Consider the following 16,006-nt stretch of genomic DNA (forward strand, 5'->3'; position numbering starts at 1 on the left):
GCGAGCGTGGAGACGGTGGAATAATCACCGCGGCCGTCGCCCTGATTCCAGTATCCAGATGCATCCAGTTGTTAAATAAAGAAAATCATCCCACTCTGTGGAGGCTTTTCACCACTAGAAAAGCAGAAATGGTCAAAAAAAAATGAGTTACCTGACTCAAAATCTGAATTTACTGACCAAGGGTCTCAAAATGTCAATTCACTTTCAAGTAAGACATAATTTTACTGAACTTGGAGGTTGAGCGTTACCTGATTAGGATTTCCTAAGTTTAATACATGAACTATAAATGATGGGCAAACTCTGGCAAACTTAAGACTGTTTTTTAAACTTCTTAGTCTAAGTTGACACAGCATTTCCTCCAGTAAAAGTTTAGTTTCTCCTAGAAAGGTCGCACGAGTAGTTAAACTGTGCCTTTAAAGGAGCAGAACTAGGATACACTGTTAAAGAGTTAAAACTCACTTTTGAGACAATCTGATCCTGTGTGTTTATGGCATAAAGATAAATTCTCAGAACAGTCGTAATCATGGTTTCATGTAAAGCTTCATAAGCTTACATTAAAGTGAGAGGTGACTACATTATACTTCTAGTTTGGTTACTGTAGGCTAGTTTTTAGGCCAAAAAGCGACTTTATCTACAGATTGTCCGCACTGGAGCTTTATAACGTCCTCACCTGTAGGAACAAGATCAACCTGCACAAAACAGGTAAGGAGCTCAGCGGCCACAGTGGGAGGGGCGGGGCTGAATAAAGGGGCGGGGTGGTCTCCCGGTGGCATTTCCAGCCAATCAGCTGTTCGGGACTGAGCTTCAGCTGAGCCTCAGGTCAGAGGCAGAGCAGCTCTGGGAGTTTGCATATCAGCAAGCGAAGAAAAGTTTTGACAAGCGGACCTGCGGGCGGCTTCTGTCAGCAGCAGCAGCTCAGCGTTCAGCCTGTGTGGAGTCTTTTCTCAGCGGGTGAGAGGTTGTACAATCCTCGGCAGTGTTCTGAGACTGTACGGCCCCAATCCCCCAGCTCAATCACCGCCAGCCTGGACTAACTGAACGCTTCACAGGTTTAATGACTTCATCTGTCAGCGGGCTCCTTGTGACCTGCGCACTTTGGTCTTAAACCTGCTTTTTCTCGTCTCCCTATTTTTTTTAATATAATTTTGTTTTAACTCTAAAGTTGGACTTTACTCAAGACTGTCGTGGAAACAGCATTGCGAAAATATGACAGCCGAAAAGGAGAAAAAGAGGTAAGAGATACTGGATTCACTCCTCTCCTTCAGCCTCTCTGCGGTTTTAATTGCCTTCCGCTTGGATGTGACTTTATTAATTCGCGGATTTAATAACAGAGGCTGTTTATTTAGTGCAGAAATTGCCTGACAGTTGGCTGCTGTGGCACAGAGAGGGACCTGTTGCTGCAGTGCTGCATGTGACTTGGCCTAGCTTTGCGCTCTCTGCTTGTTTGGAAGGCAGCGACAGGCGGTGGTTTCACACAGCTTTAATCTTAGCATTGCATTAATTCTGATGCACCGGGGCTGGAAGGCAAGTGGCCGGTTTAGCCTGTAACTGAACCGAGCGTTTGTTTTGGAAATGAGCTGATTTGGGTTTCACTGCGAGAAGCCGCAGTCACATTGAATTGTGCATATTTTAAAACCCCGAATGAACTTTAAAGGACTTTAAAATACTTTCTAAATATATTCAAATTTGAAATTTAATACAATTTCTGATCTGCTTCTCGCTCATTCTAAGGTTAAACCCCACTACTGACTAATTTCCACATTAAGTGGTCCTGTAAACAAACCATTAACTTTTAAAAAAGGATGTGTGTAAATACCTCTATGCACAACACTTGTAATCTTTTTAAATGGAAGTTATGAAGTTTCATATGAAGAAAAATTTTCTTGCATAATTAAACCCACATAAAACACTTTGATCCTGCACACAGGATGCAGAGCAGACACAGAGAAGGCTCAACTTGCATGCGAAGTAGCAGCTTACTATAGAAAGGTGCATGTCATTATGAATGTATAAATATTAACAAGATCTACATGGACTTTTGAACAAGTGGTAACAAGAAGAAAAAAAAAGACACCACACTTTTTTTTTTTTTTTTTTTTTTTTTAATTAAGGCAGCACTTTCTGGAGAGAATCCAAGCTCTTAACCTTTAACCTCCTTTTAACAGAAGCTGGGCATCAGTAAAGGATAATCAGTCATTACAGCAGATATCAGACTGCCTGATCAGGAAAGTTCTAGACCTGCAGATATATTGCAGTACCTTGCTCTTGCTCTAACCACCTGATGTTTAGCCAAAATCTCAAAAACTGATATTTGGCGGCATGACTGGCAGCATTCATAGAGCTGTGACATCTTTTTTTTTTTCTTAACTTAGTCATATCACACAGCATGATAATCTTGTCCTGTAACTAGTCAAACAGGAGATAATTGTGCATGTTTTATCTAGGTCAGTGTATCCCAGCATTGATCTGACCAGTGAAGTTGTTTATAATTTGGCTCTAATTATGTATTGTAATATTTCAGGTTTCTTCAGTTTCCCTGGCTTTATTCCCTTTTTTCTGGTTGTTAATTGTTCATCAGTAGCCATGAAGCCTCAGGCTTAGTAATAATGCTTTACTCGTCTCAGCCTGTCTTGGTTTGTGTGGTCACAACAGGCCAGTTAGCTTTAACATCTTACCTGTGGGAAATTCTAAATTAGGTTTCCTGGTTGATTCCTGGTGAGAGCGTGAAACGATGCTCAACTTAATATTTAATTAAGAGATTCCCAGAGATTTTCTGCAAATTAATCTTTCACACTACCTGGAGAAGAAAACTGATTTCAACCAGTGCAGCTGTTTTCGCTTGACACCTGCTTGTATGTCCTGTGCACCTCGGACTCTTTTCTCTGACTCTTGTCTGTCAGATCAAGCGTAAAGGTGAACAAAGCAGGGGACTAAGGCAGGATAACTGTGCCAGGGGTGAAAACATTCAGAGAAAGAGGGAGAAAATGACTTGGGGAGATGGAAAGTGAGATGAGTATAGGGCATTTCCTCTGACTGGTCAACGCCTCTGTGCTCCCACTGAAGACCTATCGGCCATTTTAGGGAAAAGGATCTCTGCAAGTGTGTCTCTGTCAGGCTGCACATGAAAAGCGTGTGTGTGTAAGTGTGTGAGAGTTCACTGGTGTTTGTCCTCTCGCTGGTGTGCTCTGTGTGTGTTTCTTTGTGTCACACAGTAGTATGTTGTCACTGCTGCTGCCTGGAAGTCATAATTGGTTTGATAAGTTTTGATTCATGACAGCTGCCAGTGTTTATTTGAGATCCGGTGTCTCTCACTGGTTTTATTAATAATAATCATGTGGATGTGATGAACTGACTTCTTGTCCGGCAGGTACATATTTTCTGTATCCTGATACACAAAAAGATTTCAGAAGATTTTCATCACAGAGTCACTGATTTTTCTTTATATGTTGGTGTGCATGTCTATTTTAAAGCTACAGCTGGAACGTATTTGATTGTTTTTTTTGCTTATTGTTTTGTAAAAGCCCAACATGTTCATGGAAGAAGGAAAAATGAACTGTCAGATATCTGCAAATGGAGAAAATAATAAGTGTTTTTTAATAACTGATTAATCATTTATGTTTCTGCAGTTGGAACTTTAAAGGCAAATATTCAAAAATTTGATGGGTAACTGAAAGTTAAAAAAGAAAATGCACAAATCAACAAACAGACTTGATGAGGGGGAAAAGTAGTGATTTCACACTGTAGTTGAACCCTCTTGTCTCCTACATGTACTATCTTGGATCTTTTGGATCAAGCTTCCACCTTATGCGGGCTTTGCCTTTTTTTTTTTTTTTTTTTTTGCTTGGAAGATGTTTTGTCAGAGAGAAAATGCATTCCCCCTTGAAGCAAAACTGAGAATGCAGTAAAGCAAAATTGGAGGAAACGGGGTACTTTTTAGGTTTTTCTACATTGCCATTACGAGTTTCGGCAAGTTAAAGCAGTCGCACAAGTTCTTAGAAAAACAGAAAAAACGTAATCAGATAAATCGGTTAATAAGAAAAAAAAAAAAAAAAGTTCAAACTAAAGGCACAAATAAATTCAGGATAGCCTCTCAGGAGTACCTTTTCACAAGAGCCCGAAAAGAGGAGCCCGAAAATGTTACAAGAGCCTTGAACTGGGTGAAAAACATCTGATAAAGTCTGTGTGCGTAAGGCCAGCTTTGTGTCTTGTCATCCACTGAGTCAACGCTGATTTGAACTGTCACTGCAATCTTTTCTGAGTCTTGATGATATTAGTTGCTGGTAGAGTTACCACACCTTTCTGATTTGGAGCAAAGAAACACTTCCTGAGTTTGTATAAGCAGCCAGCAGTGCTCCCAAAACCCCAAAATGTCCTCCAGGCAAGCTGAAATTCCCAAAATAACAATGACTGCAAGGGTGTCGGCCGTACATCAGTGGGAAAGTAAAGCTCTCTCTTATTTTTGAATTGCATCTCATATTTTGTGTTATCAATAATATAAACATAATTTTCTTGCGACAATAATTTGGATTTTGTTACTTGTTGAGTTGCGATGACGATTATTACAACGCTGTAAGTCCAAGTCACCTGATCTGTTATATTCTTATGTCTGCGCCACGTTCACATCGTGAACTTTTCCTGTTATGTTAGTGTGACTACTATAATCGGCAATAAGTTCAAAATGTTCTCCATCATTTAAGCCAAAAAAATCTTCACTGTATTGCTTTGTAGCTTTCTTTTATTCATTTCTTAGACCCGAGTGTTAACATTGCTCAACTGGATTCACAAGTAATGTTACATTACTAGTATTTTTCTTGTTATGTATAACAGTGGTTGACATAGTGTACACTTGTATGTTTACTTTGGTTTGTAACAACTTCAGAAAGCCGTTAACACAACCTGACTCCGTAACACACCAGCAGTGTTTGTCACGCTACTGAATACATTGAATAGCTTCTTTTCTTTTCTCCTTTTTTTTTTTTTTTTTTTTTTTTTTTTTTTACATGTTGGTCTACTGATACCAGAAATAAGTTGTGGGCTTGTGAGGAACTCCTCTCGCTTCTTTCAGCATGTGATCCCATTGGAAACAATGCTCAAAGGTCAGAGTCCAGGGCAGCTGCCAGGCAGATATACATTACATGACTGCTGAGAGATTGAGCCATTCGGGTGTATTTTCTGTCTCTTTGGAGGACATTTTACCGTTATCATAGTTGGTGGGGGTGTAGCTGTATATTCTAGCAATAACAAAATGGGCCAATTTAAATTGTGGATGTTAAAAAAAAATATTAAGAACCTTATCATAGCAGTTTCTAGGTATAAAACTTTTGCATTTATTGAGGAGATGATTTGGTTTTAATTCTAGTAGCCATGTGCATGTTAAGTCATCTTAACAAGAACCAAATTTTATGGTGTCTTTGAGGTGTTTGTATGACAGCTGTGGGGTTCTTTTTCTTCTAATCTCCACACCAAAACATAGCTGAATGAATTTAAGACCTTTAATGACTTTGAGTTTAGTTTCTCTTAATGACTGTTTTATAGGAGATGGTACATACTAAGCTGTCTGTCTGTAACCTTTCACTCACTCCAAAGACTCAACGGGAAAATGTCTGAAAAGTTTTTCTTTTTGAGGGAATATATGCTGAGCTAGAATCACTTTATTTTATGGACCGCATGTAGCCCAGTTTAAACCTCAGACCAGTTGAACTGTAATAACTTAAAAAGAAATGCCTCCAAATTTTCCCTTTGTTTGTTTTAAGAGGTACATATGGAAAACATTGACATTTAATGAACCATCCATTTATAAAATATATGGGCCGGCTCAAATGACTTTGTAAAAACAAGTGTCATTTAAACAACTTATCGTAAATCAAAGAAGCAGATCGTCACAGCGGCCACAGGTCGTGTTTGTTTTTTCCTGTCAGGAGGCTGAAAAACTTCTGGTTTGGACGAAATTAACAAGCAACAGTTTTATGATTTGCTCCAAGTATAACCTGCAACTTGATTATTAGAGTAATATATAATGAAAAGTGTAAAATGCAGTTTTGATGCAGTGGGCTGGACTCACCTTTTGGTGATCTGACATCAGGCAGTGTTAATGCTTGCTGAATAATTCTGGCAGCTTGTTTGAGCTGTCAGTGCTGCAGTGCTTTTAAGCTAGAACTGCTCACTTTCATCATATTGGTCATGTTGAACCTTATCCTGAGTGGTGTTGGTGCTGTGGAGCGAGTAGTTTAAAAGCCTGATTTGTGGTTTTAATGATCTCCTAAACACACCAGTTTGGCAACATATTCTTGCTGTTGTTACATCTTTGTGTCCTGCTTTCTTATGCTCATCCACGGGAAGGAGAGGGGAGGGTGAGGGAGGTGAGCAAGTTGCCAAAGATAAGACAGAGAGCACACAAAAGGGAGGACAGAAATAATCAAGAATAATCAAGTGGATGCAAAGGTGATTATAGATGAGCGTAAATCAATGAGGCATTTAAAGACCAATGAGTAAAGTGCAGAAGGAGCAGCTGTGGCGTTGCGTCAGATTACAGAAGCCCGTCAACTCAGTGCCTCCCATCCTCGCAGTGCTCCACAGTGGGCCGAGGGCTTGGTTGGCACAGAGCCTTCGTGCCTCTTTTGTGTGCTAACCTCGGGCAAACCCGGCCTCCCGACCCAAACATCACGCCACTTACAGAAGGCGTGCAACCTGCCCGCTGCAAGACAGAGGAGTGAAAGGAAAGACGGAGAGGGTGAAGCCCAAATGCTTAAAATTGGAGCTTGTTTGTTGTATTCAGAGATGGGAAGTGATTAAGTACATTAACTCAAGTAGAGTGCTTTAGTGAGGTTTGAAACTCTAAATCCTCAGTTCTTTAAAATAATTCATATTGGGAACAATATGTCTAAAATCTATCTTCCTTACTGCCCAGTCTAAAGAAGGAAAGCTTTACCTTTCCTTTTTTTTGGTTCTTTTTAAGTTGTGTTGGGATTTCCCAAAACGGTTTTCCCGGAGTGTGACAAAGCTGGAAACGTGACCTTAAATAATACTACCGGTAATGTTACACTTTTGGTTTGATGACTTACAAGAAGTGCCTCTTAACAACTCGCAATGATTCCCAGACCTCGACTGAACTTTGTCTTCAATATCAAGTATGGGCAGAATTTATTGCTTCCCTTAAGAAGGGGGTGGAGGGGAGGGGGGTGCTACAGTATGAGCTGCTCGCTGGCTCTGCCATTGTGAGTTATTTTCAGTTAGAATCTCAATAAACAAACAAAAGCTTGGTACCAGCAGCAACATTAGAAGACACTTCAGTCTGTTTGTCAGTTTTTGAGTCTCTGTGGTTAGGAATGTGTCCATTTATTTTGAGAGTCCACTGTTTGTGTTTGTCAAGCTCTTATTCAGTGTTTTACTCTGGGTAAACAATTTGAGAGGAAGATGAGGACCGAAACAATAGAGGCCAAACAAAAAGAGAGACTAAAGCGAGGTAGAGCGAGTGAAAGATTGAGTGGGGAGAGAGAGAGGCTTGGGGTTATTAAGTAGCAAAGTGATACAGACACAGCTACGCTACATTTGCCAGCTGTGTGACTCGTGTGGTTTACCGTGAGTGATTCTTTCTGGGTGAACGGTTTTAAGCGAGCCCGCTGCTTCTCCTGCTGCTGCTTACGGACAGCGGTGGACTTGAAGCTTTAGAAGCATGTGTGGATTCAGAAAGAGGCGGCTGGCCAACAGCTATTTAACACATCAGCGCTGAGAGCACTTACAGAGCAGGAAGGACAGAATTTACAAGTTAATAAAAGTGCATGTCAGTGATTGTTACTTTCCAGCAACAGGTGTGGATTTATTTCATTTTTTCTATACAGTGCTGTGAATTGAGTGGGAATGCCTGTGAACAGAGTGCTTGTTTTACTTTGTTGCTTTTTACTGAACATGATCTTATTGACACAAGCTGTTTTTACACATGAGCCATGGAAAATGCTGGGAGAATCAGTTCTGAATTATCTGAAGGTTTCTCTTTCTCACATGTATCACGCCGCAGGGGATGGTTTGTGTCAGACGTGTTCTCACTACTGGAAGCGCGCTGGTTTGGTTTAGCAGAGGGAGCTGCCTGAGTAAAGGAGGACAATGATGAGCACTCACCTGCTGTGAATTCACTGGACAGCTTTAAAAAAAAAAAAACCGGTGTTGTTCCCTCGTTGGAACAATCAGCATGACACAGCCTTGGTAAAAGGGAACTGGCTGTTTTTTATTTATTTTTTAAATGATTAAAAATGAGTTTCTTTTCTTTATAAGTACTCAGACTGTTGGAACGGTGGTTGTTTTTGGCTATCATAACCATTAGTTAAATGAGAAAACTCATCAACCATAATTAGACATAAAACGATCAACTATCTTATCTGCAGGTTTTTAGTGTTGGGGAATTTTTCACAAACACTCTGAGTGTTTAAACAAATTAGATTGCACTTCTTTCTGTAATTAAACTGTAAGTTTCTTCAGCTAGAGATGCAGTCTGTGAGTGAGTGCACCAACGAGCTGTAAATATCAAGCATTAAATAAAGAAAGAATGTTTCTGTTTTCAATGGCAAAAAGAGCTCAAAAGTGAGTGTGTGCAATAAACAAACTGGTAAACCTGAGACCCTGCTAACTGCTGAGGGCCCTGGTCAGCCGTACGTACAGTCCAGCGTCCCATTTGGCCATCAGACCCTTGCGCAGTGAGGGGGAAACAGCAGGGGAGGCGAGAAGTCGGTCTGGGAAACCTCTCTATATCTTTCCATTGTTATTTTTATCTCATTCATTCTCACCCGCCTACGCTACCTCCTCCTGTCTTTAACCTCTTTCTTTTTTGCTTTTCGCTCGTATCACATTGTCTCACATTTATTCTGGACACCCGACAGCGCTGTTTACCCCGCTCACTTTGTTGTTGTTGCCACGGCCTCCCCACCACACTTCTGTTCTTTGCCTCTTCTGCTTCGCCACATTCTCCTCTTTTTCAGAACTGTGTCTCCTTGCCATTTCCTTTTTCCCGTCCGCCAGCTCCCCTTCTTCCTTTTCCTCTGCTACCAAATTGGCTGAGATCCACGATCCCCTGTATGTCACCTGGCTGAGCTCCATCTCCCTGTAGACTTCCCGTTTCACCTCAAGAGTGACTGTGAAATGTTTGCTCTTCAAAGTCAGAAGCTGGACATAGAAAGTTGTGTGCAGAAGGGATTTTGCTTTATTTACCAATTTCTGAAACTCATCGTAACTAACTGTAGCCACATTTTCCTTAACTTTAAAGATGCCCTGTGGAGTTTTATTGTAAACATATTTGCATTTCCCACAAAAAACACAAGTAAAAAGTCCATGTAGCAAGAAGTCAGGGTGGAAGGAAATGTCAGCAAAACAGGGAATTTTAAAAAGGGACCGCTGTTGTTCTATTTCACACCGAAACATCTGCTTGACCGCAATCATTCCATATCCGCAGCCTTGTTTCTGTTATTGTAACCAATGATAAAGTTCCCTTAACTTCAACAGAAGAGTCATTTTAACCGCACTGCATAAAGACTGGATTCATGCTCCTTAAACACAGTGCAGCTGCATAAACTTTTACATTTATATGTATTCAAGTGTTCATGTTGAAGACTTGTACGTATGCATCTACAATTTCACCTCAAACTTGCTCTTAGAGGAAAACCTCACCCTGTAAAGTGACCCGAGTTTCATGTTGGGGGGGTCATCAGTGCTGATGAGAGCTATATCTCCAGTTAAGACTCTTATCCCACATTTCCACATTAACCAGTTTATGCACCAATCATCTTCCAGGATCAGGACATCAATATAGAGTTCTACTGCCATGTCCACAGGTGTCTAAGATTTGGTGTATCATTGTATGTGAGCAGGTGCAGTGGAAAAACGGTCTTCAGTCACCACCCACATCCATTGTGCAGATTTGCATGTCAGAACAGAACGTATGTGCACAAAGAGATGGCCTCATAGGGAGATCGGCCTAATAGAAATCAGATTAGATTATTTCTTTTTATGGGGATTTTTTGATCACACCTCATGCACTCATTAAAAGCAAACACAGAAAAAGCCTCCACATGCTCCCTCGTGCTTCACTGTTCTGGAGCTTTAGAGCGCATTCACAAATTTAGAAGTCCAGACACCGTCCTCTTAGTCTGGAATACAATGCACTTTAGCAAAAGTCACTTTGTAGTGCTCTGTAAGATTGTATATATTTTTTTTTAATTTCACAGTGGAGTTTATGCTGTTTTAAAAAAAATAAATAAATAAAAAATTCAGGAAACTTGTATATCTCTCCAGAACAACAGTTGTCATTATTTCACTTTTGTCATTTGAAAAGTTTTTGTGTTGAAAGAGATTACTGTTCCCTTTTGTTTCCCCCTCCTGTGTGTTAAAAGCTTTTTCCTTGAATGTCCTTTTCAGCTCTCTCGACACTTTTACTGTTCAAGGTGAATTTGCAAAACGGGACCGGAGGTCAAGAGCCGATAACCAGGACGGAACAGTAAATCAGGGCTTGTTTTTGACCTTCACCTGGTGCATTTTTTTTCTGCCAGAAAAACATTTTGCAAACACTTAAAAATGCCCCAAAATGAGTTTCGCAGCTTTTGAAGTCGAGTAACCTTGACTTGACAACTATGTCAGAAACTTGAGTGAAAGCAATAATAAAGTGAAAACCAGTAACACACTCACATTCCTCCTGTAATCCTGTCGCTGTAATCTTGCTGTAGTCAGTCCTCTGTTCATTGGGTTTGCGTTTAAAAACATGCAAAGTAAAGACAGTCTGTTTTCTCCTTACGTTCTCTTTTTAATCATCTCTTTATCTTTCTTCAGAAACTTTGAGTAATGAAACAGTTTTATCATTGCTAGGAACTGGATTTTCTTCAGTTTTTCCATGCGAGACCCTTAAACCACAAATACCTGTAGCAGTTAATCACTTCAGGTCGGCTGTTATCTCATCAGGGGGCAATAATTCAGATCACATGGGGAAAAACTTTGTTCATCATGACTAAGGGTGCTGTTTTTTCCCCCAACAGTACTGATTTTTTTTAAATATTTATTTATATAATAACACTTAAATTCCAATAAAGTACAGGAAACTACAGATTTACCCACCAAAGCTTCTCTCAGGTGCCATCTGTATCTGCCCCACCACATTAACTGAGTCAGCAGTCAGCTCATCCCTTTTCATCTGTAGTTATAATAAGAAAATGGACCGCGTCCCAAACTTTTTAGTGCTCTACTGATTTAAGTGTTTAGGCTATTGATTGCTGTTGTTGTAAATGTGTTGGTTCTACAGAGCCATGAACAAGACTTTAACAGTGCACTTACTCTCATGTACAACAGCAGTTTCTTACTGTAAAATAGTACAATTCACTGTATAAAATGACATTGTTGACATAGTTATTGTGATTATATAGAACACTAATTAAAACATAAATTAGGTCTTGGAGAATCTGGATACAGTAACAATGACAATGATAATAAAAAAGACAGCAACAAAATAACCCATTCATTTTAAAATTTAAAACTTTTTTTTTTTAACTTTCTCTGATGAGCTGAAATAAATGATTTTGAACTCACCATGTAAATCTTTTTACTTTTAGTTTGCCTTCTCTATCTAAATGTTTAGATTTGTGCCATTCAGCTCATTTGGTATTCTCAGCGGGGTTTCTAGTCTGGTCAGCTGACCTCCCTCACACCACCTGTGGCCTCCCTCTCTTTCGCCTTTTCCCTTTCTCCATCCCCTCTGTGCTTCTTTCAATCAGCCAGTCTATCCCAACCATCAGCGTGCTGTGGGCGGGTTTGTTTGTGCCAGAGTGACTGTGTGTGTGTGTGTGTGTGTGTGTGTGTGCGCGCGCGCGCTGCTCTCTTTCATGGACTATCGGAATCATCAGCAATCTCCTGCATCGTTCTTCCCTTGATTGAGGCGAAGTCGGGGCCCCTGTCTGGGATAGCTGTTTGTTCGCCTGTGTGTCTGTGTGTGTGCGCATGCACACACAGACAAATGCCTGTTTGGCTGTGTTTCCAGAACTTGATGTTCCTTAGGATCACAGATTAGCCAGTACTGTATTGTTGCTCTGTGTTTGTTCGGCGAGGCGCCACAACTACAGGAAGACCCACTGTAAGCAAGGAAAGGTGTGTGTGTGTGTGTGTCTGCTAAGTTGTTTGTGTGTGCATTATGGGTGTGGGTAGGCCTTTTCTGACTCTAGACCACCTTTATAGTGGAAAGCAGCATGTTTTCCATAAGCACAATCTAAAAATATCCAAACAGACTTCAACATTCTTTAAAGTACACTTAAAAAAATAAGTGCCAATATGCCTGTGTGAGACTTTAGTGTGTATTCTCCCTTTTGCCCGGGGAAATAAATGACTAAGAAATAATGATGATAGTAGTAGTATTCTTGTTTTGTAACATTCCTCCAAAGACTACTTCATCAGTTATAGTTTTAGTAACACACTAAAAAAAATACTTGGTTACTTTTAAATCTATTAGTCTCCCTCTTCTGATTGATCAACATAATATATTTTTGTTTTTTTAAACAAAGATTAATTATTCATCGTTAAATAATGAAAATTTAATTTTAAAATCAGAACTTATATGTGTGTGTGTGTGTGTGTGTGTGTGTGTATGTGTATATATTAATTATATAAATATTTTTTTTCTTTTTTTTATTTTAAATTCAGACCAAAGACAGACATGTAAACGGCGTACTTTTCAGCAAAGCTGCGCACAACAAGACTTCATCTAGTTCACACTTCATCTAGTTTTAGTGGAATTGATAGCGATCTTCATACAGCTGTACTGATCTTTAAAGAAGAGGTGAAGGAATGGTACAAAAGTTCAAGCCTCAGAGTCAACGAAATCTGTCGATCTGTACTCGGCGAGAGTGATGGAAATGACAACAAACTGATTAGAACAGTTTTAGTTACTGGGCAAAAGAGCAAATGGTCCATGAAGCACACTCACATGCGCACACAAACTCACGTGCACACTCTTGCTCGCACTAACACAGCCTGACACCTGCTCTGGTTACCGGATCTGTTTCCTATAAGCACCTTTTGGCTTGTTATCACAACAATCACAGCAGGAGTCAGGACCTGTTTTCTGGGCATTTGTGTTCGTGTGTTTATGGGGCTGCTTGTTGAACAACCTGAAGATTCAATCCAGAACTTGAATAACAAACTCGTAGATTAGTGTCTCTTCAGTTAACAGCACCTGCATGTTGTAGTTTCTGGTGTCAACAGAAAGACACATCTCCCAGACAGCAGGAATATATTTATATGTATGTATATTTCAGTTTAAGTAAAGATTTGGGAGGTTAAATGGTACCAATATGCAGGGCTGGACTGGGACAAAAAATCGGCCTGGGCATTTTGACCAGAGACCGGCCCACCAAAAATGTGACGTCATTAGGGGTAAAACCACAAAGGATTCTGGGAACTCGTGGCAAGAGGTACTAGCGCATGCAGGCTTTCAATTGAACTCAGTTACACAGCGATAAAAAGAAACACAAAAATAGCCGGTATTTGCCAAAAACTGATTGCTCGTATTTAAATTGCTATAAGTAACTTGTTGGGCTATAATATGTGAAACATATGCCAAATGCATCCCTCATGGATGACATAAAGTCATCTCTCCATCTCCATCTCTCTCTCCTGCTCTTTTATTTCTCTCTCTGCTGCTCTTCTGTCTCCTCTGTCACAGACTTCTCCACTTTTGATGATAAATCAGCCTGGTGCAACATGTAAGGATTGGCACAATTTGTTAAGATTTTGAGGAGTTTGAGAAACTAACCTTAAGCATAAAATAAAATTTACTATCAGTAACTTCATAGCACCCGCCCAGCAGTATATAAACTCCGTCATGCTAGCTAGTACGCAGTACCAGTTATTCTAAGCGCCTGTAAAAAGTCAGCACAACTTAAACAAACTACAACTAAACTTGGTTTATATCTGACACAGACAGCAGGTCATAACTTCTTACCTGAAGTTCAGTTCCTCTGCCACTATGACCGGCGGCCGCCTCGGGTCTCTCCTCCTCTTGCCTCCCCTTTCCCTTATCCACCTTTTTTATTTTTGTTGTTGTGTCTTTACATAAGTCATGAATCATAAACCTGCAATGAGCTCGTGTCTTTTAAACTCGGCTTACTCAGATTAAAGGCTTTTGTGGAATTCTTTTCGCCTGCTGTTGATGCGTTTAATTCCAGCTGTATCTGTTTGCATCTTTTAAGTGATGGAAACCTCGGCCTTGTTGTAATAACACACCATTACATTATGTCCAAAGAATGGGCATTGATGTTCTGTGTAAGTAAAAATTAAGAAATAAATGTGTAACGAGATGAAAGTTTTCCATTCTTAAATGGAAGATTTGCCTTAAATTTTTTTTTAATTAAAAAAAGGAGGAGTTTTTTTTTTTTTTTTTTTTAAAGCTTAATTTCACTTGGAGCTTCACATTTGCTGAAATGATCCTTTAAATCAAATCTCTGTCGCAGGAAACCTTAAAACCTCCTTCCAAAGATACAAAAATAAATCTTTAAGCACCTAAAAATAAGAATTGGACAGATTCAATTAAATGTTAACGTGTGTGTGTGTGTGTGTGTGTGTGTGTGTGTGTGTGTGTGTGTGAGAGAGAGATTGTTATGCTTATTACTGTACATGAATCTACATAAGATTGTCATACGTTAGTGCATGAGATATGATGCAGTGTCAGATCACCCTGAACACCACGCTCTCTATCTGTTCATGTTTGAATGCAGATCTGAACAGATGAAGCTTTGTGCTGTGCAGACAGAGAGGGCTGCAGGGGAAAACTGTATTAACGGCCTCATTACTGCCAGCAGAGAGGGGAACAGACACAATATGTCCGAGAGCAGCAGCGGCAGCAGCTCTGCCCTCTTTGTTTTTGTTCCGATTAGGCCTGAAAATAATCTCGCGACTGGGCAACATGTGAGTGTGCGTGCACATGTTCCTCCTTACGCTCCAGGCTGCAGGCGTCCAATGGCAAGTTTATCGCAGCGAGAGTACCAAAAGTGATTGAAAAAAGCTTGCGGGTAAGGGGGAGAAAAATAATGAATGAGGACCGAGGGTGTGGACTGTTGTACCACATTCAGATTTCAGGTTTGCTTTCCAAGTAGCAACGCTTCAGGTTGAAAAACATCTGGCTCTGCTGCATTGTTCGATTCCGAAGCTGCCTGTCGGGTGAGCTCATAATTCTGATTGATGCTTGTAAAACGATTTGAGAGCCAAGTGAAAGTTATAAACATGACTTACACATAATTAGAGCAGCAAATTTGGTCATTTGAAGTCTATTCAATAAAAGCAAGTGTGGATCTGTTGGATGACAAATTACTGCCAGAGCCAAATGATTTATAGATTTATTTTTTTTAAAAAACCATTAAAAGTCATTTTAAAAATACACAAGTTAATTTCACAAATCAAAATAGACGTGATTTGTATTCTACTATTCTTATTTCACTGTGATTAATTTTATTTCCTCCACTGTTTTGATTAGTGTTACGCTGCTGTCAGTTAAAGTAATGACTTCTTCTGCTGTTTTGTGTGTCGAGGGGAGGAGGGTAAATTGAAGAAGCTGCTTTCTTATCTGTGTATGAACAATGTGCAAACAGAGTAGGATAAGCGGCCTGCATGTGAAAACGCTCCCCTGCTCTGCAACGAGTTTGACGTCATTATTTTGCAATGTGAGTGAAACAGAAAATATGCTGAGACGGATTTAAAAGAATTGGCTCAACTGGTATTCGGAATGACAATGTGACAAAGATAATTGGCGCCGAAAGCTTCCCAGCAAGTGTTGCATCTGAACACAACACAGAGTACTGGTGAGTGTGCGAGGCTGACGAGTTGCATAAAATGACGTCTGCTTCAGTGGCGCCGACTTGACCACAACTTCCAGTTAAGTCACAACTACTGCAAGCAAACAAAGGAAAGTTGATGGCCTTGCAGGTATGAAAATACCTCAGTATGAAGGTTGGCTTTTCCAGGGACTGAGTATCTCTGAGTGGTATCTGCT

At 40.1% G+C, this 16,006-nt stretch overlaps 1 protein-coding gene across 1 annotated transcript in view; it reads left to right on the plus strand.

Moving 5' to 3' along the window:
• Positions 1–813: 813 nt before the first annotated feature.
• epas1b (endothelial PAS domain protein 1b) overlaps positions 814–16,006 on the plus strand; it is a 46,400-nt gene continuing 31,207 nt past the window's right edge. Inside the window, exon 1 of the mRNA XM_085369605.1 lies at positions 814–1,232. Coding sequence (XP_085225731.1) covers positions 1,207–1,232 — 26 coding nt within the window. The 5' untranslated portion in view covers positions 814–1,206. The remainder of the gene's footprint in view (positions 1,233–16,006) is intronic.

This window comes from Diplotaxodon limnothrissa, linkage group LG13, assembly GCF_057381915.1.
Source record: "Diplotaxodon limnothrissa isolate DT_005_m linkage group LG13, D_limnothrissa_male_GT1.1, whole genome shotgun sequence".
Taxonomy (NCBI): Eukaryota; Metazoa; Chordata; class Actinopteri; order Cichliformes; family Cichlidae; genus Diplotaxodon; species Diplotaxodon limnothrissa.